The sequence below is a fragment of the Eubalaena glacialis genome, chromosome 1 (assembly GCF_028564815.1).
Source record: "Eubalaena glacialis isolate mEubGla1 chromosome 1, mEubGla1.1.hap2.+ XY, whole genome shotgun sequence".
In the NCBI taxonomy this organism is placed as follows: domain Eukaryota; kingdom Metazoa; phylum Chordata; class Mammalia; order Artiodactyla; family Balaenidae; genus Eubalaena; species Eubalaena glacialis.
In genome coordinates, this window is record NC_083716.1 from 221,502,787 (window position 1) to 221,529,592 (window position 26,806).

Consider the following 26,806-nt stretch of genomic DNA (forward strand, 5'->3'; position numbering starts at 1 on the left):
AGTGAAGACCCAGCTTTTCAAAAGTAGCTTCAAAGTCCATTCTGGATTTGTTATACAGCTTATTGGCACTAACGGCCAACTGCTCCACTTAGCCCAATTCGTTCCAGTTTTGTGGAAGAGGAGGAGAAAAAATTAGGCAACACAACATAGTGGTTAACAACTCTGACTCTGGAGTCCAACACAGTAATAAAGATATTCATAGCTGACATTTATACTGTGCTCACTATGTGCCAGGCACCTTTCTGAGCACTTTATAAAAATGCCTCCTCTTAGAGGCCGCGATAGTGAGAGGCCCGCGCGCCGTGATGAAGAGTGGCCCCCGCTTGCCACAACTGGAGAGAGCCCTCGCGCAGAAACGAAGACCCAACACAGCCATAAATAAATAAATAAATAAATTCCAAAAAAAAAATGCCTCCTCTTACTGAATCCTCACAACAGCCCTTTATTACCCCATTTTACAGAGGAAGAAGCTGAGGCAGAGAGAAACCACAGAGCTATTAGGCAGTGGTTCAAATCTCAGTTTACTACTGTGTGTCCTCGGGCAGGTCATTTAACCCCTCTAAGTCTCAGTTTCCTGGTCTCCAAAAAGGGGGCAACAAAAATACTGACCTCACATGGTTGATATGAAGATTAAAGGGCTCAAGGACGAGCTGTCCCTGTACGTTGGTCAAGACCTAGCGCTAAGAGGTGAGGCTGGGGCCGTGTTCCTTCAGGACCATTCCCTGTTATCCCTGCCCACCCGCTCAGCCCCTCTCCTTATGGTGAAAGGCAAGCAACGTGGTGTTCTGGCTCTGCTTCTGATACCAGCTGTGTGATCCTGAAACAGGCCATTTAAATGTTCAGCGTTTCTCATCTTTACCTGCCTTTCTTACAAGATCGTTATTGTGGATTAAATGAGATAATATATATGAAAGAACTATAAAGCACTACACAAGCATACCTCAGAGAGATGGTGGGTTCAGTTCCAGACCACCACAACAAAGCAAACATCGCAAGAAACCGAGTCCCACAAATTTTTTGGTTTCCCAGTACACGTAAAAGTTATGTTCACACGTTGCATGGTAGTCTATTAAGTGTGCGATAACATTCTAACAAAACAGTGTACATACCTTAATTTAAAAAAATACTTTATTGCTAAAAAATGCTAACTATCACCTGACAATGCAGGGTTGCCACAAACCTTCGATTTAGAAAAACACACAGTATCTGCTAAGAACAATAAAGTGCAATAAAAGAAAGTATGCCTGTATAGATGTGAGGTTTTAAGAAGCCTCAGAAAAATGAGATTTTGTGACTAAAACCTGTATAGAAATGAACTGTTTAATGGAAACAACAATGGCTTTGCCACAAGCTGCCTAAATACTGTCCTCCCAAACTAAAGAATCTTTGATGAGATTTTTTTAATGTCTTGTCAATCCGCCAATGCTTACACAGAGATCACAAATGGGAAGATGCTATAGCAGGAAGCCTGGTTTGGTTTTTACTCAAAGCATCAGTAATGCTGGTAACCAATTAAGAGTCTGAGTTGAAAAACCTGCAACTTTCAGGTCACCAGACGTGATCATGTTTCAGTGTCACGGCTTTCAAGGCTATAATATATATGGATGGCTCAGTTCCCTCACCCGCTATCTCTCACAGCACATCACAAAACTTGAACTGCAAAGGAAGGTATCTGTCCTGGTCTGGGTTTCTTTGCTTTAACAGCATAGGTGTTGACCCACCCACGCCTGATTAGGGGTGGGCAGAACCCGACAGGGCTTTAAAGGTGAGGCACGGGACTTCCCTGGTGGTCCAGTTAAGACTCTGCGCTCCCTGCAGGGGGCCTGGATTCGATCCCTGGTCAGGGAACTAGATCCCGCATCCCGCAACTAAAAGATCCCGTATGCCTCAACTAAAAAGATCCCACATGCCGCAAATCCTAGCCTGACCACTTTACTAGCTGAGTGACACTCAACTTAAGGCTTACTTGTAAACCGCAAATACTAGATTTATCTCCAGGAACACTAGGTCAGATGAGTCCTACACAATGTATGCAAAGCCCTCGGGTGCCTGGCACACAGTAAACGCTCCCGTTTGCCATCATCACCACTATTACATGGTTGGAAGGGTGGAAGCCATCTCACCGGTATGCAGCAGCATGTGGCGGATAAGCACCCTCTTGTGGGCAGTGGCAAAGCTGCACTCAGGGCACTGATGGATCTTCTCGTGAGCATGCATCTTGCCCACATGGTCCTGGTAGGCCACCGGGTTGAAGGTGGCAAAGGGGCAGAAGGTGCAGTGCAGCTCTTCACTGCCAGGGTGGCCCTGCTTCTTATGTTTACGGAACAGGTGCTTGTTGGAGCAGGCGAAGTCACAGTGGGGGCAGTGGAAGGCATAGTGGCTTTTGTGGTGGGCCTCCATGGCTTCTGCTGTGGCGAAGAGCATGGGACACGAGTGATGGCGGCACTCCACGGCCCGCACCCCGTGGCTCTCCTTCAGATGCTTTACGAAGGCCTTGCGGTCGGGTGCCGTGTAGCTACAGCCCTCCTGAAAGCAGCGAAGGGGCAGCGGCTCGGCCGCAGCTGCTGCGGTGTGGCTCTTGAGGTGCTCCTTAAGGGCCTGGCTGAGGCGGAACTCCTCCCGGCAGACGGGACAGGCATAGGTATCTGAGTAGAAGTTGGAAATATCCTCATGCATGCTGGCCATGTGGCGGTTGAGGGCATTCCTCTCCACTGCACTGTAGTGGCACAGTGGGCAGCGGTGGGCCTTTTGGCCCAGCTCCCGCAGCAGGTGGGTCTTGAGCTTGCTCTTACTGGTGAAGAACTTTTGGCAGTTGGGGCACTGGAGACTGGGGTCTGGGAAGTGGAGATGTAGGTGCTCCACCAGATGGGTCCGCTTCTTGAAGCAGCGCTTGCATTCTGGACACATGTGGGTCTTGAAGAGGGACTCGGTGCCAGAAGCCACAGCTCCTGGGAGAGGGAAAGGCAGGGAGGGTTAAGAGTGAGATTCTTCGATAGGTCAGGGGCTGGCCAGTTAATGGGAGAACCACATTTGCCCAGACAAAATATGCATGCATGCATGGCCTTGTTCCTTTCTTTCTAGGAAACCAAACAATAGCATCTCAAACTTTGTAGCCTCAAAGAAGAGAGAAGTCATTCAAGTATTTAGAGAAACAAAATCACAAGGACTTCTCAGACCTTGCTGTGACCTTTAAGAAGTGCTTCACCCAGCCACCCACTATTCTTGAGCTTTTATCTAGAAAGGCTCAAAAGAAGAATCTTGATGGAGCATTCTTGTTCTTCCTGTCCTTGACCTGGAGGGCAGGCGGAAGAATCAGTAGGTTGGTTGGCAGGAAAAGAACCCCACAGGGAGCGAGCAGAGGGAAGAGAAGGTGAAGTACTCCCATTTCTGAACACTGGGGTCATAGAGAGCTGATAATAAATATAATCAGATCCTTCCTGGTCACCTGACGGTAAATATGCTCCCTGTGGGATGGGTTTCAAATGCTGTTCTCCTCAGATGGAAAACTTGGAAGCAAGGATTCAGAGAAACAACCTTAGGGGGCTCAATGTCAGACAAGACAGGCTGCCAGTCAAAAACCTCTGGCATCTTCATACTATGAATATCACCCTCTCCCTCCTCACAAAAGAGCTTTCTGCCTGGGGAAAACCAACCCCGAGAGCAAACTCTATTTACTCTTACCCTGTGTCACCAGGGTCTGTGCCCATTTATCACTTTCCCACTAGACATGTCAAAGTGGAATGTTAGGAACAGAAGGATCTGAACCAAAACTCAGAAAACCAAACCCCAGAGCCTCAATACCAGGCCCCCCACAGTCCGTTCCTCCCCACCACCAAGAGGTTCAAGCCCCATCACATCATTACCCTCCAACCGCTGAGCCCCCTGGCCTTTCTCCAGGGCTTTCTGGGAGTTCTGGCTGCCACTGTCCTCTTCTTCCTCTACGTCCTCCTCTTCAGCTGACTCCTGCCCAGGCAAGGGTGCTCCGACTTCCTCTGAAGGCTCTCCCTCTCCTGGGGACACTCTGAGAGCTGAAGATGCAAAGAACTTGATGACTAGAGGAGCCAACGCAGTGCTGAGTGCTTGTACTTCTCCTCTTACTGGCCGGAAGAATCACCTCCCACCATTTAGCATAAGGGAATCTGGGGTTCTAAGTCTATTAATTTATTCCCACACAAGACAGGGATAGGAAGACCAGGAGCTAAGCTGTCAGTGATGCTCCAGTCTGAAGTAAATCAAACCTCAGATAACACCAACCTCGGACCCCTTGAAGGCAAGATCTTTGAGGTCACTGCAGTGGGGGGAGGGGGCAGAGAGGTAGAGAATGGGCGGACTAGACTGTACTTCCCTGGCTCAGGTCCCCAGGGTTAATGGCTGGTGGCTCAGTGTGGGCAAACATCCCTGACCTCTAAACTTGTACTGAGAAACCCAACTCAGCAATTCAGGATCACATCCTGTGCTCTCAAATCCATTCCTTCTCTCCCTCAGTTAGAGGCAGCTGCCTCAGTAAGGCAAAGATGTATGACTTTTTCCCAGGAAAGAGGAATCTTCTCTTTGTACCAGAGCACAAATCAGTCTTAGCAAGCCAAATTCTCTCATCAGAACCCTGGCCTCTCCTGGCCTGGTTTCTCTATTTCCTCCTGCTCCTCTGCTCACCCAACACTCTTTTTGAAACCAAGAGGAATAAGAATCACTGAAGCACCACCTCCCTCGAAGGTTTCTTTTTAAAATAACCCCAGCTTCTCCTGCCCAATCCCACCTGCTCTAACAGGGAGTCTACAGGCATTCTACCAATGGCTACAGCCACTGACGGGCAGTTTAGCTTCTGCCCTCAGAAAGTTCTGAAATGGATCATAAGAGACATTGGTTAAGTAACCTCAAGGCCACAGTGTAGCTTAAGCCAAACTTCATTCATTGTCATGGACAAAGACTTCCTCTTTGTCCCAGATTTTCTGCCTGGTCCGGGGTGTCTAGATGCCTTCCCACGTCAGCCAATAATCCCGTCCTCCTGAGCCACTACCCCAGATTCTCTTCAATTCAGGCTTACATTCATGGCATTAGTAACAATTGCCTCTGCTACAGACCAATTGCAGCTGCAATCCAGGCAGGATACTGCTGGGTCCTTGGCCTCATACCTGGCAGCAGCTCCTGGGATGGAAGACCCTGAACAGCAGACAGTTCTCCCTGTGTCCCGTGCCCGTGACTCCGCTGATGCTGCCGGAAGAGTTTGATGTTGGAGCCCACGAAGCTGCAGTGGTTGCAGTGGAAAGGGTAATGGGCCTGCCGGTGCAGCTCCATGCCCTGCTGGCTCCCGAAGAGCAGGGGGCAGCCCCGGAAAGAACAGGGCACAGGAAGCGCTCTGTGGGTCTGCCTCAGGTGGTGCTGTAGACCCTTGCGATCTTCAGCGGAGAACACACAGCCAGACTCCGGGCAGGAGAAGGCGTCAGGAGTGCCCCGGTGAATCTTGAAGTGGCTCTTCAGGGCCTGGGGTTGGGCAAACTCCTGTCTACACACAGGGCATGGCAGGGGGCTATCTGGTGGGCTCTGGCCCTGCAGAGGGCCAGGGAGAGTGAGGTTGCTGGGGGGCAGCTCTACAGAGCAGGGGGGGCTAGCGAGGCCCTGCACAGGCTGTATAATGGTCTCAGTGCACTGGTGCAGGGCCAGCAGAGTGGGCTCTGCGAAGCTCTGCTCACAGTGCTCACAGAAGTACACCTCCACCACCTTTACCAGGACACCTGCAGGCAGAGGACCGACAGAGAAAGGCACAGAATCAGATGGAACAAGACTCAGAGGAGTTAGTTACCAGTAGAAAATGTAGGTGAATCTTTTAACATTCATGGAATGGAGATGGACTTAAGTCTGATTCTACACCTTAAGTCTGATTTTCAAAGCCCCCTAAGGTCAAAGATGGTCTATCTTGCACGTGTGTTTGGATTCCCAGTATCTTGCACAATACTTGGCACAAAGTAGGTACTTCATAAATATTTGTGAAGTGAATGTAACAAGTATTAACCAAATCCAGAAAGCATTAAGAAAAGGCGATATGTTTTGCCCAAATAAAAAATTAGAAACTTACAAAAGAAGAAAATGACAATCTGAGGAAAATATCTGCAATATACATGACAAAGCATTACTTTTATATTCTGTGAAGAGATTTTCAAAGGCACAGTAATTCACAAAATGGAGGACATCCTTTCTGAGATGAGCCAGATCACATTCATAATAATTGCTGCCATTTTTTTTTTGATAATTTTTATTTTTATTTTTTTAATCAATTAATTAATTTATTTATTTATTTTTGGCTGCATTGGGTCTTTGTTGCTGCGCTCGGGCTTTCTCTAGTTGCGGCGAGCGGGGTGCACTCTTTGTTGCAGTGTGTGGGCTTCTCATTGCGATGGCTTCTCTTGTTGCGGAGCACAGGCTCCAGGCGCGCGGGCCGCGGTAGTTGTGGCATGCGGGCTCAGTAGTTGTGGCTTGTGGGCTCTACAGCACAGGCTCAGGAGTTGTGGCGCATGGGTCTAGTTGCTCCGCTTGCTGCCATTTCTTAAGCAACTGGCACGACCTTGACAAAGAAAGGCTTAGGAAACACTTTTGCTTGGTCCTCCAACTGCCCTATGAGAAGAGGGACCTGGGATGCTGCAAGGTTAAGGCCACCATGCCTGTTAATGGTGGAGCCCAGGTTTGTCCTACATTTATTCTGGTGGTTCTTTTTCTCTTTATTATTTTTTCGTTTAAATAAAAATTCAGTGCAACAACAGAACTATATAAAGAATAACTACCTCCCACCCTCACACACATAATTTGGTCTATATCCTTTCAGACCTTTTGGGTCATTTTTTGGCAATTTGCTTTTTTTGAGTTTATTTACTTATTTATTTTTGGCTTTGGGTCTTCGTTGCTGCGCGTGGGCTTTCTCTAGTTGCGGCGAGCAGGGGCTACTCTTCATTGCGGTGCGCGGGCTTCTTATTGCAGTGGCTTCTCTTGTTGCAGAGCATGGGTTCTAGGCGCACAGGCTTCAGTAGTTGTGGCTCTCGGGCTCTAGAGCGCAGGCTCAGTAGTTGGGGCACACGGGCTTAGTTGCTCCGCGGCATGTGGGATCTTCCTAGACCAGGGCTCGAACCTGTGTCCCCTGCAATGGCAGGCGGATTCTTAACCACTGTGCCACCAGGAAGCCCTGGCAATTTGCTTTTTAAAAAATTTTTTTCACTTGCTATATATCAAAGATATTTTTACCTATGAGTAGGACATTTAGATCTACCTAATTTTTTTTGTCCAGTTCATGGTACTTCAGAGCACGGGTAAATCAAAATGAAATTTTGCTCTTACTGATAGATATCTGGGTTGTTTCCAACCATTACAAATAAAGCTGCCCTACACATCCTTATTCCTGTATCCTTGTGCATGTGTGTGACTCTTTCTATAGGACAGATCCCTAGAAGTGGAACTACTAGGTCAGAGTCCACGTCTTTTAAAATTTGTTACATGGATAAATTGATTTTCAAAAACTTTGCTAATTTATACTCCATAAACTATAAGATAGTGTCTGTTTCCCCATAGCCTCACCAACACTAGTTTTATAAAAAATGCTTAATTTCTGCCAAAGTTGAGAAACAATAATGGCATCTTATAGTTAAACTGGAATTTGTGTGTTAGTGAGATTAAATATACTTACGGTTATTAACTATTTTCATTTCTTCTTTAGTAAACTGCACATAGATTTCTTTTCTCCCTTTCTAAAAAAATACTGTTTCTTTTTCTTATTGTGGAGCTCTTTGAATTTTAAAGATATTAACTCTTTCTTATATATTGCAAATGTTTTATATATTGCAAATGTTTTTCCAGGTTCCTTTTTAATTTATCCATTATTTCTTTCACCACATCAAAGTTTAGAAATATTATAAGATCAAACTAGCTAATCTTTCCCAGTATTCTTTGTACACTACCAAGGAAAAATGGTACAACTGTAGCTGGAAGACGACAGTTACAAAACAGGGAAGTTACCTAAAAATAAGAAGTTGAGATGTGGGAAGATTAAAGGGGAGACTCTTTCTTCTAACGTAAATATAAATTATTCAACTCCCACTCTTAACGGCATGCCTTGGGTGAGTTAAGTATGTTATCCGCGAGAAACTAGAGCAGGGAAATACCAGATTACCGCTAGGAAGCCCTGCCAAGTCCTGGGTGGTGGAGAGAGGCTGGGCCTTTTGCCTAATCCCTGGCTGCAGTCCCTGGGTGGGAGGGTCAACATGGAGAAAAGAATCCTTGAGGACTATAGGAGTAAGGGTTGGGCAGAGGTGTCAGAAAGGTCTTCCCTTCTGGATTACTGCCTAGCAGACGTGAAGCCCTCGCAGGGATAGACTGCCAAGAGCTTGGTACAAGTTGTGCACCACCTCGCCAGACTTCAATCAACATTCACCAACTGCAAATCAAATTACAACATCTCTAAGTATAAAAATAGGATGCTACCTTGTGTCTTCATCATATTTATATACAACGATCAAAAACAGCACAGACAAAAACTCAGGGTTGCTTGTCTCACTGGCCTGCTAGCAACTGTGTTGGTACCTGGGGTCTCTCCAGGAGCACCTGGGGACAGGTTTCCAGCTACTGCTTCCACAATGATCTCCATGTTCCCTGTGTCCTCTTCAGTTGCTGTGGCTTCTACCAGCAGGCAGCCTGGGTCAGCAGGCAAAGGTGGAGGGTTCCCAGAAGGACAGGGGCTCTGGACAGGCTCTAGGAGTCCACGGTTAGAGAGAGGTCGGGGGATCAGCAATAGCTCAGGGCACAGTCCATCCATCTCCCCAGTGCTGTTGGCTGCCTGTGAGTCCAACACAGGGTCTGACATCACCACCAACTTGTGTGCTATGTCCTCTTACGTGCTGATAAACCAACCAGAAGAAAAACCAAACAACATATAATTAGATCTCTCACTTTCCTCCCAGCTGGTGTGGGTGCACAGCCCAGTGCCTGCCCAATCAGGCATTTCCTTGCATGGCAGCATGCCATACGTAGTTAACCTAGAAATTTTCTTTATATGACAATGTCTAGAACAAAAAGCATAAACATGATAATAGGGATCAATATAGGAAAGAGACAAGAAGTTGTAGCCAATATATTAAAGACTGTTTCTTGGAGCTAAGTGATGTTGGTCAAATTATTAAGCAACCTGGGTCTCAGGTCTCTTATCTGCAATAAAATTGGGTGGGACCAAGGGATCTCAGAGGTCCCCTCCCCTCTTAACATTTTATGATCTCACTATTCCTTAGCTCAAAGCCCTTCCTTCATGATCTGGCCCCTGCTGACCTCTCCAGATTCATCCTCCACCTCTCTCCGCAAAAGATCTCTGAACTGATGATTCAGCTTGTCATTCATTTGCCATTCCCCAGACTCACCACATTCTCTTCTGCTTCCATATCCTTACACATCCCTCTCTCGGCTTGATGGGCCTCCTCCCCTTTGCCATCTCTCTTGTCTGGCTAACCAACTCCTAACTAGCCTTTAAGAATCTGCACAAATGTCACTTCCACTAGGATGGCTTCCGGATACCTTTCATCTAAGTTTCTCTCTCTGAGGTCCTAATGGCCCCTTGTACATGGCTCTGACAGAAACTGTGTCACACTGCACTGTCGTTTACCTATCAGTCTCCCTTCCTAGACTTGGAGCTTTTTGAGTGGAGTTTATTGATGTTATCACTTCACTGAACACACCACAACATTCTATGCAAGTCAGACAAATAAGGGAATTCTAGTGAAGAACTCCAGACACAGAAATGCATCAAAGCAAAGCTAGGCTTCTACTAAGATAGAAGTAGAATCAAATCAGTGGTGCCTTACAAGTTAACACACCTGGAGAAATTTCTAACAAACTGACTATGGCCTCACATTGAACACTGGAACACAACAGAAACGAATGTCAAGTACACTGCATATCTTGTTATACACGGCTAAAATTAGTCTAAGCTAAATAACTAGGAATTAATAAGAATGACAGTAATCATTTCATGAAATTGAGTCATGGAGGTCGACTAATGGCCTAGGGCTAGGAAATCAGGTTGCAGGTGAGAATTCTGCAACTCAAAGCCTCAGATCACGGAAATTCAGAAGGTGGCAGGGCAGGGCACTTCCGCCCTCAGAGGATTCTCTGGAAACCACAGCCTCCACTTATCATCGCTGCTCTCGGGAGTCTTCCAGCTCGGGCAGTATACTTGCCTTAGTGGGGAGCCAAGGAGGACGCGGTGTCGTCTAGATTGAGCCGCTGGAAGGCGGAGTGAGGTGGGACATAGGTGGGCGCAAGAGAAGAAATGAACTTATCTTCGGAGCACGGGTACTGAGGAAGAGAAAGGACAAATTAAGGCAGAGAGAAAGCCTGGGAAAAGGATGAGATCCAGCCTGGGGACCAAGGCACCCGGTTTCCACTTTCCTGTGGGCTCTGACTCACCGCGTGGCCTTGGACAGATATAGTCCCCTCGCTTCTCGGGGCCTCAGCTTTTCTATCTGTAAAGTGGAGGCGATGACAGTGTCCACATCGTTGGGCGGGAGCGGGAATCACAAGTGCCGGCAAATGGGAAAGCCGTTTTGTAACCTGCAAGGCTTAGGATGGAGCATCGTCATGCTTATGGTGCTAAGGAGAGGCAGCGGGTAACCGGGCGCGGTCCAGGGCAGTGACGCGACCGAGGCACCGGGGCGGCTGATGTGATGCTCCGGGGCCTCGCTCGTCGCCGTCCTCCCTTCAGCACTTCTCCCGAGCGTTCCCACCGCCCAGGCCCACCCCTCACCCTGGGGCTCGAGAAATTTTTGCTTCCGGCCTACTCCACCCGCACTCCCTACTAGTTCCCGCCCCGCTGCCGCTCGCTTACCTCCCGGCCCTGGGCGGGCGGGAGCCTCATGTCTATGGTCGACCAGCGGCTGGAGCAGCCTCCCGTGACTCCTTTCGTGCGACCGCCTCCGGCCCAGCCGCCTCTAGGACCTCGGGCATTTGGAGGCCGCTCTCTCTTCCTCTGCGAGGCTGGCTGAGTACTCTATGGTTCTATCGTTCCCCACCCCTACCCCCCTCCTGGCCTTGAGGCCCAAAGAGTACCATCGAGAGTTGTGGAGCAGAGTGGCATAGCCCTCTTGGTGGGTGTGGCGGGAAGTAGATGAAACAACTCGGGGGCCGGGCGAAGCAGCGCTTCCCTGAAGAGCGAAGGGGTGAAACCATCGAGAGGAAGGGCCAGAGAGTCATGGCGGTAAGGGGCGGGGGAGTGACCGATTATTCCAAACCCCGCTGCCGGAGGCGCGAGCTGGAGTGTAGAGGGGGTTCGGGAGGGGGCTTCTGGGCGACCGACAAGGACCGGGAGCGGGAAGGGCTTTGTCTGTAGCCTTCCACGCATACGAATTTTGGAATTCTGGATCCTATTCTGAGCTTCAGCGGAGGTCACTGCTGTCAGTTCACTGCACTGCGTGCCAGGCGTAGAGCGAAGTGGCAGGGGGGCGGGTGAGGTGTGCTAGAAACGATTTGACCTCCTACCCTTCGGGATCTTACAGTCTAGAATCAGGCCCTGTCACATTTTATTGGGGGTGGAATTCGAGGAAATCTCCTTGGAGAAAGTAGCAGATGGGCGGGATTTCAACTGGAGAGAATGGAGGAAATAAATTAAAATGGTCATTCCGAGTCAAGAGAACTGCTTGAGCAAGGAAGAAGGAGGTTTGTATTTTTGTTCAACAGAGAGTATTAGGAGCTAAGCCATTAAAGGTAGGTGGGCCCTGTATTGTGGAGGCAGAGGAGTTTACCTAATTCAGGGACCTGTTGAGAGCCAGTCATTGGAGGTGTTGGAGTAGGGAAAGTAGTGGGATTGAAGCAGATCCTTATGAAGAAAGATCTGGACCCCTGTGTAGCAGTTTGGTGAAGCAGGACATGGAGACGCATTAAGATGCCACTTCAAGAACTAATATTAATTTTGAAGAGACAATTTAGGTGGGAGGTAATAAAGAGCTAAACAGGACATTAGCATGTAAAGGAGAGGAGAGGATATTTGAAGTACATGACTCATAATAGCAAGGCATGAGGTTACTGACAGGTTGACAGAAGACAGTAGCTTCTTCATCCCCTCCTAACTCTGGCCAGTGGGCCCCTTTCTAACTCAGCTGGTCCTAGGGACCACAAAAATTCTGTCCATCCGTTAATCCTGATGTGAAGCCGGTTATATTGTTCTCTCAGGTTTAAGGAATCTGCAGACATAGTCGTCTGGCAGGAAACAGGTATGAACAGGATAATGAAAGGCAAAATGGGGCAAGTGGCCCAGAGTCCCATCCCTTGCATTCCAACACCAACCCCACCCCACAAAGGGAGGATATTGAAGCACACAGTAATGCTGACCTGTCCTTCCTGCTCCCAGCTTCTGCAGGTGGGGGAGGGGGTGGGTTGGGGAGGAATTTCAGAGTCCATTTTCTAAACTAATCTTGTGCTTTGTCCCATCTCCACTGCTCCCCACCCCCAGGTCTTGAAAATGCCTTGGGGCCTGTAAGATTCAGTGTTTTCCTTTCAAGATGCCCCTCTCAGACTTTGTTTTGGCCCTGAAGGACAATCCCTACTTTGGGGCTGGATTTGGGCTGGTGGGTGTGGGCACAGCCCTGGCCCTGGCCCGGAAAGGTGCCCAACTGGGTCTGGTGGCATTCCGGCGCCATTACATGATCACACTGGAAGTCCCTGCTCGAGACAGGAGCTATGCCTGGTTGCTTAGCTGGCTCACCCGCCACAGTACCCGAACTCAGCACCTCAGTGTCGAGACTTCGTACCTTCAGCATGAGAGTGGCCGCATCTCCACTAAATTTGAATTTGTCCCCAGCCCTGGAAACCACTTTATCTGGTAAGGTTGGGAAACAGAGAGGGCTCTGAGAGTAGAAAAGGAGACTGAGGGGAGGTGGGTTTGACCCATTCGTTCACCTCATTTTGACCATTCTTATTCAGGTATCAAGGGAAATGGATCCGGGTGGAACGGAGCCGAGAGATGCAGATGATAGACCTGCAGACGGGGACCCCCTGGGAATCTGTCACCTTCACGGCTCTGGGCACTGACCGAAAGGTCTTCTTCAACATCCTGGAGGAAGGTGTGGGATGGCACAGACAGGCTTTATGGGGGCGGGGGGTGGTGGTTGCAGGGATGGGGTCTTCGACATCAAAGGAAGAGAAGCTTGGAGAGGACGAGCAGGGGGCTCTGAGACCACGGGAGCAGGTGGCTAGGGAAACGGTTTTGGCACAGCTCTGCCTAGTAGCACGGCAAAGAGGAATTATTGGCTTTGTCTCATCTCCCCCCCTCCCAGCTCGAGAGCTAGCCTTGCAGCAGGAGGAAGGGAAGACAGTGATGTACACAGCTGCGGGCTCTGAATGGCGCCCCTTTGGCTATCCACGCCGCCGCCGGCCACTGAATTCTGTGGTTCTAGAACAGGGTCTGGCTGATCGAATTGTCAGAGACATCCGGGAATTCATCGATAACCCCAAGTGGTACACTGACAGAGGTGAGAAGCAGCTGGGGTCTTGGCCAGGTTGTTTTTGATGTGGTATTAGAACAGGAGGGAACAGGCTGGTCTTTGTGGCCAGATATAAAGCTGTGGGCTAGCGCTTTATATTTGTGGGCAAATACAAAACTCTAGCCTAATTCCCATAGACGAAGGGGAGAGAAAAGTTGTCTATGGGAATGATTTCTTCCAATGCCAAAGTCATCAGGCCTCCAGGGAGCAGAGTTGGGCATGAATGTGGACATCTGGGGCAGAGTACATGATTCATTTTAGGTCTTGACAGTCATCCCGGCTGTATTCTTAGGCATTCCCTACAGACGTGGCTACCTGCTTTATGGGCCCCCTGGTTGTGGAAAGAGCAGTTTTATGTGAGTAGAGTCAAACTTCCCTTAACCCTCAAACTGGAGAGAAACTGGACTGGTGGGGTTGGAAAGGGAAATAAATGTGGGGAACAGGAACTGGGATAAACATGAGACATGTGGAACACTAGCAGGGTATGGTGAAAGGTTTAGGCCTCCGAGACAAAACTAGTACAGTGAGGAACAAGCAGCTGGGCCCAAGGACCAGTTCCCAGGTTGCCCATTACCTGTCGTCCCTCCTCCATAGCACAGCCCTGGCTGGGGAACTGCAGCACAGCATCTGCCTGCTGAGTCTCACAGACTCCAGCCTCTCTGATGACCGGCTCAACCACCTGCTGAGCGTGGCGCCGCAGCAGAGCCTGGTGCTCCTGGAGGATGTGGATGCTGCCTTTCTCAGTCGAGACCTGGCTGCGGAGAGTAAGTGAGGGAAGTTGACGGAAGGGGGAGTGTTCCTAAATGAGGAACAGTGGAAGAAAGGAGAAATCCAGAGAGCTGATGGAGGACACCTGGGTTAGCAATGAGAGCCCACAAGACGCACTGATAAGTGGGGGGACATGGTAAGTAAGGAGTAGAAGGGGATGCTAATTTTAAGTAGGGCTATGATCACTCACGCTTTCTCTCTCCCTTCTTCCAGACCCAGTAAAGTACCAAGGTCTAGGTCGTCTCACTTTCAGCGGCCTGCTCAACGCCTTGGATGGCGTGGCTTCCACTGAGGCACGCATTGTGTTCATGACCACCAACCATGTTGACAGGTGAGGAGTGAGGTACTCACACTGTGAGGCAAGATTCCGCCCCCTCACCATCTTAGGAGGATCAGGAGGTTCAGCGGGACCATTTTTGGGGGTGCTGGTGGCACTGCTGCTTATGACTCTGCTTTTGCTGCCTTCTTCTCTTAGGCTCGACCCTGCCCTGATACGCCCTGGGCGAGTAGACCTGAAGGAGTACGTGGGCCACTGCTCACGCTGGCAGCTGACTCAGATGTTCCAGAGGTTCTATCCAGGGCAAGCAGCTTCCCTGGCCGAGACCTTTGCAGATCGTGTCCTTCAAGCTACAACTCAGATCAGTCCTGCCCAGGTGCAGGGCTACTTCATGCTGTATAAAAGTGACCCTGCAGGGGCAATTCACAATGCGGAGTCTCTGAGGAGGTGACAACTGGGCTGTACCCAGCCCTCTCCTCCTCCAGGGGATCAATAAACACCTGCCATGCTACTCCGTTCTCTGACCTCCCTCCTACCTTCCGGTGTTGGCACTTGAGGAAAAAGCAGGGGCTATAAACACAGATGCCTTCAGGGGCCATCAGGTGTCCACATATGCAAATGCTGGGGGCACAGCCTCCCTTAGACAAAGGGGGAAGAAGAGAGACGACTGTAGTAAACAGGAAAGTACCACCCTCCACCTCAAGATATTCAAGTATAGACAGATAGATAGATGTGGGCGTATGCACAGTGGGTTATGGGGCAGGGTGGGTCCTGCATATTCTTAAGTGTTGGCCTCCACTAGTTTTCCTTGGAATCCACTATACTAGCTGAGATGTCAGACTCCTCTTTATCCAGACCCCGATTTCTTGGGAGAACAGACTTCAGAGCGAGATTGCGGCTACTCTCCCATGCTCGTCTTGCTGGGAATTCAGAAAGAGAGCCATACTTCACAGGCTAAGCACTACTGAGTAAGGAAAGCCAAACAAGGCCAATCTCTTTATTGTCCCCCCCCACCCCCCACAGTACTGCTAGGAACCATCCTCCGATTCGAGGCTCACGGGCTCTCTTCGAGGACCAGGCCGGTAGGCTCCCCGACCCCGAGGCAGGCGGGGGTAAGAAGAAGCCGGTGTCCGACCCTTGGAGCGCTCCCAGCGGGCACAGTCGCGAGTCCTGCGGGGCGGGGGACCCTGCCAGTTGCCATGCCCCTTTTCCTGGGGAGGACCTTCAACCCCTTGGTTACAGGACTCTGGCTTTAGGTTCATGGGCTCCTTGAGGGGCCCCTCAGGAGGTGGCAGTTCCTGGGTGTCACTGGTACCTTTGAGGGCATTGCACTCCCCTCCTTTTAGGTGCCTCCGTTCGGGCTGTCTCCAGGGACCTCGACTGGCCCGGGGAGGATCTAGCATAGCTTTCTGGGTCTCGCCCAGCTTTTGCTGATTTGGCCCAGCCCCTGGAATCTTCTCACATGTGTACTGGGAGGCCACAGGCAGAGGAGCTGACAGGGTGGTCTGAGCAGTTGATGAGGTGGACTGTTCGGTGGCAAGGGTACTGGGTGGGTGGGATCCTCCGGAGGCATCTACAGCTGACTCGGGTTCCAAAGGGGCAGGAGGCTAGAAGGAAGTGAGCAGATGCAATGAAGGGGATGCAGTTCCTCAAAGCGGGGAACCGCAGGCCCCTCACCTAGAATCTGAGCCGACCGCCATCAGCCTATAACCTCCCAGGGTAGAATAAAGCTCACCCGAGGGCCATGGCAGAGGGGTGTTGGTAGGAAGGTTGGTGTCATAAGGGGAGGAGTGGGAAACCCTTCCCTCACCTGCTGGAGGCGGATGAAGTACCGGTTACGCTCAGCCTCCAGGTCAATGATGCCCCCCCTCTCCTGCTGTCTCTGGTAGAGCCTCTTACGCTCTTCTTGCTGGCGCAAGCTCTCTGCATCGGGCTGGTACAGCTCCTGGAGGGAAAGGAGCAGAATGGCACGGAGAGAAGAATAAACAGGAGAAGGCAGACTCGAAACCCCAGCTCTTCCAGGACTGCCTCAGGAGATCTGCTCAAGGTTCTTGGTTTTACCCCTCAGACTGGGCTCCCGAACAGAGTTTTGGACTTCTGCTGGGGGCCATAGCTTTACAGAGAGGGCCCAGGCAGCTTGAGGCCAATTCCAGAGACCCCATTCAAAGCAGACAAGATGCCATTATCATCAGATGAGCAGCGAGTTCCCTTACCACGGGCTGCTGGGGTTCAGGGGCTGCTTTCAGCGAGGCAAGATCGTACACGAGTGGCTCTCTGCACACCGGGCACTGCACACCAACGGCCTTCTGAAAAGAGAGGCGAAATCGCACCCCTGCTTCCCAGCCTAGGGTGCTTGCCAGCTGCCCAGCCTCATCTGTAGAAGGCTGGGACAGAGGGGCATAGCAATACCTGTTCAGCAGTGAGGGGGAGCAAAGCAGGGGCTGCCTAACTAGAGGTCTGGGAACCCTCTGAAACCGTGTGCAATATGATTACGTGTATGTATAAGGATGCCCCTTTTTCCTGGACAAAGGTGACCTTTCGTTAATCTCAAAGGTACCTATGACCCTGAAAAGGCTAAGGCGGCCCTGGAGTGGAGGGATAGAAGAGGGTACGAGAGTCAAGCAAGCGGGGGCAGCAGGTCGACCTGTCTGGTTGCAGCGTGCTGCCATTCCTGTTCCTGCTCCCGTCCCTGGGCCTGCAGCTCCTGCTCCATGTGCTGGATGTACCGAGCCAGGCAGTGGCAGTGGAAGTAGTGGTAACAGGTTGTTTTGGTAAAGGCCTCCTTCTCCTGGAGGGTAAGGCACTGTGTCAGAGCTCTCCCCGAGCCCTCCACTGTCTGTCACAGCCGACCCCCAGGTCCCAAGAGAGTAACCCACCTGGAAACCATAGAGGCAGATGACGCACTGGCCATGGGGGATGTTGTTATCTGTGAGAATTTCCTTCCCTTTCTGAGAGGAGAGAAGACACTGTTCAAATAGGGAGGCAGGGGCCAGAACTGTGAGTGAAGCTTGTCGACTACTCCCAGGAGTGACTGGCGGGCTGTCTCCCACTGAGCCAGCTGGCCTTGTGTTCATGCATTTCTGTCTTGGTGATGCTCTCCCTCTGCTTGGAATCAATCCTCCTCCATGCCCACACCCCTCCCCCCAAATCTACCCAGCTTCAAAATCCAATTTAATTGTTTTTCCACTCATTAAGTCACTTTTAATACATCTTGGGGATGAAAATAAAATACCTTAGAGAGAAAAAAAATGTTCAATTAAAACTCACATCTTCTGGGAGGCCTTTCCTGGTTATCCCCCTTTGAATATCACTCCCTCAACGAGCCTGTTCTGGAGTCAGCTTTCAGAAAGAAAGTGAAGGCATGGACACCCCAAACGGACAGAGAATTCAAAAGGCATCAGGTTGAGCTATGAAATACGCATTTGCACTGTTGTTTGAATAGCTAATACTCTGGAATTCCACAAAGTTCAAAGCTGCATCGTGGAGGCCTGACTCCAAAATGCTACAGTGGTCTATGCTCACTCTGACTCCAGGCCACCCACCTTCATTCTTTTCTGAACATTTTTCTTAAAAACTCAAAGTAGAGGAAAACAAGACTGTATTTGTGTTTTTGATCTCAAACAACAAAAGTTAGCTGTGTATATTAACTTGTAGCTCTAGGCATAGTTTCATGTGGGTTGTTTCCTTCACTAGCGTAGAAACTCTTTGAGGAAAAGAACCATGACTTTTTCTAGTCAGCTCCAATGGCACACTAGCCTTCAAATGTTCATTTATGGCTAGACCCTCGAGGCAAGATCTCTTGCCATTTTCAGTTGCCAATGCCAAGAGAACAAGAAATGCACTGATAATGAAGCACGAAAAATTCAAGTTAAAGAGGAAAAAAAATTTTCTGTCACGATGCTGGAATAGGCAACTTGGGGAAGCTATGGAACTGTCTTTGGGGAGATTTTTTGAAACAGAAGAGAGTCTCACCTTTCTGGAGCAGTTTAGGCTTACCTAAACAAGAACTAAATGAATGTCTCCAGACATATTTAAGATTCTAGGCCCACGGCCTCCCTTGAAAGAAACTGCTCTAGCTGGAAGGCAAGGACATTTCCCCAGGCTAGCACACCTCTCACCTCGATGAGTTCATAGAGCATGGCAGTACCCAGCCCAGCCTCAGCCATGTGGCTCAGCGCCTGTGAGATCCTGTGGGGAGAGGGCAAAGCAAACATTAGGCCTGCCCCCTTCCCTCACCAGACTGAGCTGTATCCCAAATTTTCCCTGCTCTGACCAGCCCGACTTACTTGTGGATCTGTTCATCTGAGAGTCCTCGGGGGTTACGGATAGAGATCTGTGGCACCTCATGGGGATACTAGAGAGAGAAAATACCACGCTACTGCTAATGCACTCCACCCCAAGGCCTCTCCCCTTCCTCCCTTTGCTGCCATAAAGTAGAGGCCTCACCTGTGCTGGGACCCGAAGCACCAGAGTGAAGCAGACATACTGTGAATCCTGGTCTTCTGCAGTGGCGGGGTGCAGGGTGATGTAGATCTCCCATGGTGATGATCTGCAGGTGGATGAAGTGGAGACCTGGGATGTGACTGGGCAGGGACTTGAGGGCTGGGGAGGATGGGGGTGAGAGAGTAAAGCGGGCAGAGGAAGTGAGCATCAGGCTCTTTCTTTGGGGTGATTAAAGGAATAGACTGTCTACATGACAGAAATATTAGCTCAAATCAAGGCCCACAGATACTGCACGGAATCCTCTTACTACCAAGGGGACTCCTGCCCACCTCTAGTTGAATACGTACCTGCCATTTCCTTTGACCACCTGTAGTTCATCCAGATAGATAGACTCTAACACTTCAACTTCAGAGGGAAGGACCCTAGAGAGACAGGGGAGATTGACTCACCATTACAACTCTCCCTATTAAAGCCTACTAAGGCCAATGAAGGCTGGCTTTGTAGAAAAATGGCAATGTGCATGAGTGCATTCTCTTGCTAACCTCCATAAAAATGGGGGAAACATGTTTCCTTAATTTGTCAAGTGGCCAGGTAGAAAGCACAGGAATCAGAGTTTTAGAGATCATTTCTGCCAATAGATGAGGAAACAGATTCCCAAGAAGGTGAAAAGACTAGCCCAAATCTCAAGGCTTAACAGAGGCAGGACTGAGACCCAAGCTAGATTTCCTGACTCCCTGTTTAAGTTTCATTGTACTGTTGGTTGTTCCTTAGTGGCCATCTCTCTGACCCAGAAATATGACATCTATTGATTAGCATTAAGGTTACCAATACCACTCCTGGCTTTCCCTACACCGTTCATGGATCCCAGTGTCTACACACACTGCCAATACCAGTCACTGTAAACCTCCTCAAAGGAGATACCAACCTGAACAGAACAGATCTACATGCTGTAAAGGCTGTGCTGTAGTGGAAGAGCCATCAGCCTTGGAATGAGTAACAGGTACCAATCACTTACCAGCTATGTGATCTGAGTAGTTACTTATATCTGTAAGCCTGAATTACCCTGTCCACCACATATAGATATTACCACCCACTCTCCACAGTTATCATGAGGATCAAAGGTGATTTGTTTATGTCAAGTGCCTAATAGTATCTTGGCCATAGTAGCTAATCTGTGTTCTCTTTTTTTCCTATTTGTATTAACCTTCTCCCATAAAAGGAAAGAGAGAAGGTTGTAGTTAATATTCAATGTATTTATAATCCCTGCTGTCTGACTGATCTAGATCAACTTGTGCAGGTCAGGATCCAGTGGCCCCTCCACCCACCCGCTCCCCAGTCCAGAACTCTCTTAGGAAGAGATGTCAGTGTCTCTGCCATCCCTCAGAGGACACACATGTTTAATCACAGAAACAGCAGTTGTAATGCCACTGAAGATGAGTTACTGGCTTGAGGCCACAGCTTGACCCAGATAATACATGGAAAGATACATGCTTGGTTTGCTTTCTTATAGTTATATTGCCCCTTCTTCACCAGGAGCAGGGCTGCCCTAGTGTGACATACATGTGTGTGTGGGTGTGTGTGTGTATACATGTGTATGTGTATATATATAGAGAGAGTGACTCTCAAATATTTTTGAAGTCTTTTTAAGTCTTAGGCAGACACCTGAAAATATAAAATAGATAACGTAGGTAACAGTTGAGTACTTCTGGTTGACATGAGCGTTGGAGTCTTAGAGCACCGCAGGCTGGTTGTACAATCAATACGGCCCTCGCCAAGGCACAACGTGTCCCCTCAGAATCTTAAATTCCCCCTGAACAGGTTGAAAACAGCAAGTCTGGATGGTCTCAAAAAAGGCCAGCACTGGCTGGGCTCCCTGAACCAATGAAACACTGAGGTGTAGCCTCCATCAAGAAGCCCTTCAATACTTCACCCACCCTACCTGTGACTTGGGCCCTGGATGTGAGATATGGGATGGGATAGTGGTAAGATGATGACAAAAAAAGGGGAGGTGGAACTGTAGAATGTCCTAGAACTAAGAACATAAGGTTTGGATTCTGACAACCTGGATTCCTAGTCATAACTATGTACCTTTTGGCAACTCATTTTACCTCTTCAGGCCTCATTTAGTCTCCTCAGGTGCCTACACCTCAGAGTTATTAATGAAAAGGAGGCTTAGGTATGTTACAAAGCCATCTTGATCCTCTCAGATCCTTCTCTGAGGTGGATGCCACACCCACTTTTTTTTTTTTTTTTTTTACAGCTGAGGACACTGACTCACAGAAGCTAGGTGGCCTGGTCAGCATCACACAGCTAACAAAATACGATGTGAACCCACATTTATCTATTTCCAAATCCCAGAGTCCTTCCATGTTCCGGTCCCTTGTGAAGAATGCTTGAGAGAAGGACTAGGAGCGCTTTTTGTGAGGTGTAAAGCTTTATTCAGACAACAGTCCTCATTAGTGCTGTCGGGAAGGGAGAAGGTTGCGGAAAGCCTCAGTGGAAATAGTCCGATCCGAGAGGAAAAGGGGACGGGAACTGGAGGACATCGGTTCTGGGAAGTAAAAGGTACGGGGAGGGGGGCAGAGATCTGATAAACAGGTATCCCCCGGGACCCTGAGCAAATCCACTTCAGAAGGCGAGAATGGGACGGGGTGAAGCCGGAGGATCGAACCTGATAAGGCGCGTTCCGAACTAGCCAGGCCGGCGCTGATGCGGTCTCCTCCGGGTCAGACCAGTGCCCCTCCACCCACCCGCTCCCCAGTCCAGAACTCTCTTAGGAAGAGATGTAAGCGTCTCTGCCATCCCTCATCCCTCTCCCCGCCCCACGCGCCCGCCGTACGGACCGTCCGCGGCTGCCGCTAGTCCCCCGGACCGGATCCAGGCGGTCCTCCAAAGCCCATGACCCCAAAGTTACCAGTCCTCCTCCCCTGCAGCTGCCGACGCAGACGCCGCCATGTCTTCTGCGGCCCGCAGCCGGAACCGGAAATAGCCTCCGGGCAGTCGGAGGCGGAAAGTAAAGCAGGGGAGGGAGAGTAGCTAGCGGCCGTTTCTAGGCAACCGCAGACTCCCGGTCCTTAGATGGTCCTGAGGGCCAAGGGATGGTTCGGAAATGCCCTAGGAAGTGCCTATGGGCGGCTCACCGTCTCTCCCACACCCCTGAACGCCTGTTCCTCCGAACCTCTGACCAGTTCTAGCGAGTAAAATTGGTAACAATGTGAGTCTAAAGAGACCGGCAGTGGGGGTGGGACTATAAGTCCCACGATAAGAACGACAAGTCAGGCAAAATACGAAGGCAGCCAGAAGAGGCGGGGCTGAAGGCCAGGGCCGGCGTCCCGCGGCCTGAAGAGCTTGAAGCTCCTAGGCTTTGGGTAAGAGAGGCGCTCCTGTCCGCTAAGCCGGGGGGCCGGGGATGTGGGCGGGGGTGCTGAGAAGGTTGGCAGTGGCAGGAACTTTGGGGTGGCTGGAAGGGGCAGGGTCGGTGGGAGAGGCTGGATGGAGGGGGGCGGGGGCGGGTGGGCGAGGCTGGGTGGAGAGGGTGGGGTGAGGGGGAGAGGCTGGGTGAAGGGGGCAGTGGTCGGGTGGGCAAGGCTGGGTGGAGGGGGAAGGGGGACACGGGGTCGGGTGGGAACAAGGTTGGGTTGGGAGACAGGAAGAGAAAAGGAGGGAGGACTACGGAAGGCACTCTGCTCCAAGATCTCATCTTTCCATTCTCTACCCTACCTTGTTTATGAGGTCTGGATTGTTATGAAAAAAAAGGAAAAGGCAAGGCGGCTAACGTTAACCTTTCTTCCATGCCCGAACCAGGCCTCCCAGATGTGTGGAACTGTCCCTGGAGCTGTAGCCCTTCACCACCATCTCTATCTCCTTCCTTCTGAGGGATCCTGAAATCTCTGTCATGGAAAAGTACCACGTGTTGGAGATGATTGGAGAAGGCTCTTTTGGGAGGGTGTACAAGGGTCGAAGAAAATACAGTGCTCAGGTGGTGAACAAAGAGGGATATCTCTTGGGTGGTATTCTACACCCTCAACTCCAGTGGAGAATGGGGCCAGAATACTGATCTGTATTCCTAGGACACTGATTCCTTCATACTTATGGAATATGAGCTCTGAAATTGGATTACTTGGGTTCAAATCACAGCTCCACCACTTTCTAGCCTTAGAACTATAGACAAGTTACTCAGCCTCTCTATGTCTCAGTTTCCTCATCTATAGAATGAAAATAAGAACAGCGTCTTACTGGGGTACGAGAATTAAGTGTGATGTCACACTGAATCACTTAGAACAGTGCTTGGCACCTAGTAAACAACAATTATTATTATTATTAATATTATTATCTATCATACCATGCAGGAAGGGATAAACCACCTGAACTCTATTCTTCCCTCTTCATTTTTCCTTCCTTCCCTTTCCCCTAAATCCCTTAAATCTTGAGTTCTTTATCCAGTTCTTTTCCCAGAATCCACCAAAGGGATCTGTCTGGCAGAGGCTCTTTCCTCCTAGGGTGAGAGCAGGGGAAACCTGGGTAAGGCCAGGGTACCATGGGGAAAGTCGAGTGGGAGACTAGCAAGTATAGTGAGAATTGCTCAAACAATCTGAAGTCTGAGTTCTGGACCTTTGAGGCTAATGTTTCAATAGTGTGGTTAGGCCTTGACTCTTGACCTTACCACTGACAGGTGGTGGCCCTGAAGTTCATTCCAAAATTGGGACGCTCAGAGAAAGAGCTGAGGAATCTACAACGAGAGATTGAAATCATGCGGGGCCTGCGGCATCCCAATATTGTGCATATGCTTGACAGCTTTGAGACTGACAAAGAGGTGCGCTTTGGTTTTGGGTCACCTCTCGCCAAGAAGAAGGGTCCCAGGAATTTCCCAGCCTCAAAATGCATAAATGTGGAGCCATTAGTAGCATTGCCTTCTCCCTGCAGGTGGTGGTGGTGACAGACTATGCTGAGGGAGAGCTTTTTCAGATCCTAGAAGATGACGGAAAACTTCCCGAAGAGCAGGTATTCCTGGCTCAAACTTCTTCCACCCATGACCTCTTCTCAGTTTAAGGACTGGTAGCGAGAGCTGAGGGCACGGAGAGTCTCCAGTTTGAAAACTCCCAAGTAAAATATAAGAGTCTAGGTATATGTAGAGGCAGTGTGGTGTGACAGTAAAGTATGTGAACGCTAGAACCCAAATCTCTGAATACAAAGGTTGGGTCTGCCACTTTCTAGCTGGATCTTCTTGGGCAAGTTACTTTAACTTCTCTTTGTTTGCTTTCCTCATTTTTTGTTTGTTTGTTTGTTTTTATTTCCATTACTCTAGGAGGTGGATCAAAAAAGATCTTGCTGCGATTTATGTCAAAGAGTGTTCTTCCTATGTTTTCCTCTAAGAGTTTTATAGTGTCCAGTCTTACATTTAGTTCTTTAATCCATTTTGAGTTTATTTTTGTGTATGGTGTTAGGGAGTGTTCTAATTTCCATCTTTTACATGTAGCTGTCCAGTTTTCCCATCACCACTTATTGAAGAGACTGTCTTTTCTCCATTGTATATCCTTGCCTCCTTTGTCATAGATTAGTTGACCATAGGTGCGTGGGTTTGTCTCTGGGCTTTCTATCCTGTTCCATTGATCTATTTCTATTTTTGTGCCAGTACCATATTGTCTTGATTACTGTAGCTTTGTAGTATAGTCTGAAGTCAGGGAGTCTGATTCCTCCAGCTCCGTTTTTTTCCCTCAAGACTGCTTTGGCTATTCGGGGTCTTTTGTGTCTCCATACAAATTTTAAGATTTTTTGTTCTAGTTCCGTAAAAAAATGCCATTGCTAATTTGATAGGGATTGCATTGAATCTGTAGATTGCTTTGGGTAACATAGTCATTTTCACAATATTGATTCTTCCAATCCAAGAACATGGTATATCTCTCCATCTGTTGGTATCATCTTTAATTTCTTTCAACAGTGTCTTATAGTTTTCTACATACAGGTCTTTGGTCTCCCTAGGTAGGTTTATTCCTAGGTATTTTATTCTTTTTGTTGCAGTGGTAAATGGGAGCGTTTCCTTAATTCCTCTTTCAGATTTTTCATCATTACTGTATAGGAATGCAAGAGATTTCTGTGCATTAATTTTGTATCCTGCAACTTTACCAAATTCACTGATTAGCTCTAGTAGTTTTCTGGTGGCATGTTTAGGATTCTGTAAATATAGTATCATGTCATCTGCAAACAGTGACAGTTTTACTTCTTCTTTTCCAATTTGTATTCCTTTTATTTCTTTTTGTTCTCTGATTGCCGTGGCTAGGACTTCCAAAACTATGTTGAATAATAGTGGAGAGAGTGGACATCCTAGTTTTGTTACTGATCTTAGAGGAAATGCTTTCAGTTTTTCACCATTGAGAATGATGTTTGCTGTGGGTTTGTCATATTTGGCCTTTATTATGTTGAGGTATTCCCTCTATGCCTACTTTCTGGAGAGTTTTTATCATAAATGGGTGTTAAATTTTGTCAAAAGCTTTTCTGCATCTATTGAGATGATCATATGGTTTTTCTTCTTCAATTTGTTAATATGGTGTATCACATTGATTGATTTGTGTATATTGAAGAATCCTTGCATCCCTGGGATAAATCCCACTTGATCATGATGTATGATCCTTTTAATGTGCTGTTGGATTCTGTTTGCTGTATTTTGTTGAGGATTTTTGCATCTATATTCATCAGTGATATTGGTCTGTAATTTTCTTTTTTTTTTTTTTTTAAAAAAACATCTTTATTGAAGTATAATTGCTTTACAATGGTGTGTTAGTTTCTGCTTTATAACAAAATGAATCAGTTATACATATACATATGTTCTCATATCTCTTTCCTCTTGCATCTCCCTCCCTCCCACCCTCCCCATCCCACCCCTCTAGGTGGTCACAAAGCACCGAGCTGATCTCCCTGTGCTATGCAGCTGCTTCCCACTAGCTATCTATTGTACATTTGGTAGTGTATATATGTCCATGACACTCACCCTGTCACATCTCACCCTTCCCCCTCCCCATATCCTCAAGTCTATTCTCTAGTAGGTCTGTGTCTTTATTCCCGTCTTCCCACTAGGTTCTTCATGGCCTTTTTTTTTTTTTCCCTTAGATTCCATATATATGTGTTAGCATACTGTATTTCTTTTTCTCTTTCTGACTTACTTCACTCTGTATGACAGACTCTAACTCCATCCACCTCATTACAAATACCTCCATTTCATTTCTTTTTATGGCTGAGTAATATTCCATTGTATATATGTGCCACATCTTCTTTATCCATTCATCCGATGATGGACACTTAGGTTGCTTCCATGTCCTGGCTATTGTAAATAGAGCTGCAATGAACATTTTGGTACATGACTCTTTTTGAACTATGGTTTTCTCAGGGTATATGCCCAGTAGTGGGATTGCTGGGTCGTATGGTAGTTCTATTTGTAGGTTTTTAAGGAACCTCCATACTGTTCTCCATAGTGGCTGTATCAATTTACATTCCCACCAACAGTGCAAGAGTGTTCCCTTTTCTCCACACCCTCTCCAGCATTTATTGTTTCTAGATTTTTTGATGATGGCCAATCTGACCGGTGTGAGATGATATCTCATTGTAGTTTTGATTTGCATTTCTCTAATGATTAATGATGTTGAGCATTCTTTCATGTGTCTGTTGGAAATCTGTATATCTTCTTTGGAGAAATGTCTATTTAGGTCTTCTGCCCATTTTTGGATTGAGTTGTTCGTTTTTTTGTTATTGAGCTGCATGAGCTGCTTGTAAATCTTGGAGATTAATCCTTTGTCAGTTGCTTCATTTGCAAATATTTTCTCCC

General features: G+C 48.4%; 4 protein-coding genes across 10 annotated transcripts in view; 2 read left to right on the forward strand and 2 right to left on the reverse strand.

Annotated features, from left to right (window-relative positions):
• Window positions 1–11,015, reverse strand: part of ZNF142 (zinc finger protein 142) — a 19,388-nt gene extending 8,373 nt beyond the window's left edge. Inside the window, exons 1-7 of one of the 3 annotated variants that reach the window (XM_061187381.1) lie at window positions 10,853–11,015; window positions 10,435–10,578; window positions 10,206–10,323; window positions 8,563–8,876; window positions 5,133–5,732; window positions 3,864–4,028; window positions 2,124–2,948 (exon numbers count right to left, since the gene is read on the reverse strand). In XM_061187381.1, coding sequence (XP_061043364.1) covers window positions 2,124–2,948; window positions 3,864–4,028; window positions 5,133–5,732; window positions 8,563–8,842 — 1,870 coding nt within the window. In that variant the 5' untranslated portion in view covers window positions 8,843–8,876; window positions 10,206–10,323; window positions 10,435–10,578; window positions 10,853–11,015. Of the gene's footprint in view, window positions 1–2,123; window positions 2,949–3,863; window positions 4,029–5,132; window positions 5,733–8,562; window positions 8,877–10,205; window positions 10,324–10,434; window positions 10,587–10,852 lie in introns of all 3 variants that reach the window. The other 2 variants (XM_061187374.1, XM_061187391.1) reach the window with 2 other exon arrangements.
• LOC133089185 (mitochondrial chaperone BCS1) lies at window positions 10,942–15,065 on the forward strand. Of its 3 annotated transcripts, XM_061187539.1 has the most exons (9): window positions 10,942–11,221; window positions 12,193–12,233; window positions 12,473–12,841; window positions 12,943–13,082; window positions 13,296–13,490; window positions 13,795–13,858; window positions 14,097–14,266; window positions 14,484–14,601; window positions 14,746–15,065. In XM_061187539.1, the coding sequence occupies exons 3-9, from the start codon at window positions 12,522–12,524 to the stop codon at window positions 14,996–14,998; spliced, it is 1,260 nt and encodes a 419-aa protein (XP_061043522.1). In that variant the 5' UTR covers window positions 10,942–11,221; window positions 12,193–12,233; window positions 12,473–12,521; the 3' UTR covers window positions 14,999–15,065. The 3 variants fall into 3 exon arrangements, with proteins under 3 accessions (XP_061043522.1, XP_061043511.1, XP_061043531.1); XM_061187528.1 differs by lacking the exon at window positions 12,193–12,233 and having other exon boundaries at window positions 11,031–11,221; XM_061187548.1 differs by lacking the exons at window positions 10,942–11,221; window positions 12,193–12,233 and adding an exon at window positions 11,317–11,679.
• Window positions 15,066–15,560: 495 nt separating this feature from the next.
• On the reverse strand, window positions 15,561–21,975 carry RNF25 (ring finger protein 25). 2 transcript variants are annotated; one of them, XM_061187514.1, is made up of 10 exons: window positions 21,905–21,975; window positions 19,338–19,412; window positions 18,994–19,096; window positions 18,834–18,901; window positions 18,666–18,735; window positions 17,424–17,495; window positions 17,192–17,335; window positions 16,761–16,850; window positions 16,358–16,492; window positions 15,561–16,154 (listed from the first exon to the last, which is right to left on the reverse strand). In XM_061187514.1, the coding sequence occupies exons 1-10, from the start codon at window positions 21,943–21,945 to the stop codon at window positions 15,576–15,578; spliced, it is 1,377 nt and encodes a 458-aa protein (XP_061043497.1). In that variant the 5' UTR covers window positions 21,946–21,975; the 3' UTR covers window positions 15,561–15,575. The 2 variants fall into 2 exon arrangements, with proteins under 2 accessions (XP_061043497.1, XP_061043489.1); XM_061187506.1 differs by having other exon boundaries at window positions 16,761–16,853.
• A 325-nt stretch (window positions 21,976–22,300) lies between these two features.
• The window catches only part of STK36 (serine/threonine kinase 36), a 30,816-nt gene continuing 26,310 nt past the window's right edge, over window positions 22,301–26,806 (forward strand). Inside the window, exons 1-4 of one of the 2 annotated variants that reach the window (XM_061187416.1) lie at window positions 22,301–22,358; window positions 22,795–22,969; window positions 23,663–23,803; window positions 23,914–23,991. In XM_061187416.1, the coding sequence (XP_061043399.1) occupies window positions 22,886–22,969; window positions 23,663–23,803; window positions 23,914–23,991 (303 nt within the window). In that variant the 5' untranslated portion in view covers window positions 22,301–22,358; window positions 22,795–22,885. Of the gene's footprint in view, window positions 22,359–22,794; window positions 22,970–23,662; window positions 23,804–23,913; window positions 23,992–26,806 lie in introns of those variants that run through there. The other variant, XM_061187407.1, reaches the window with a different exon arrangement.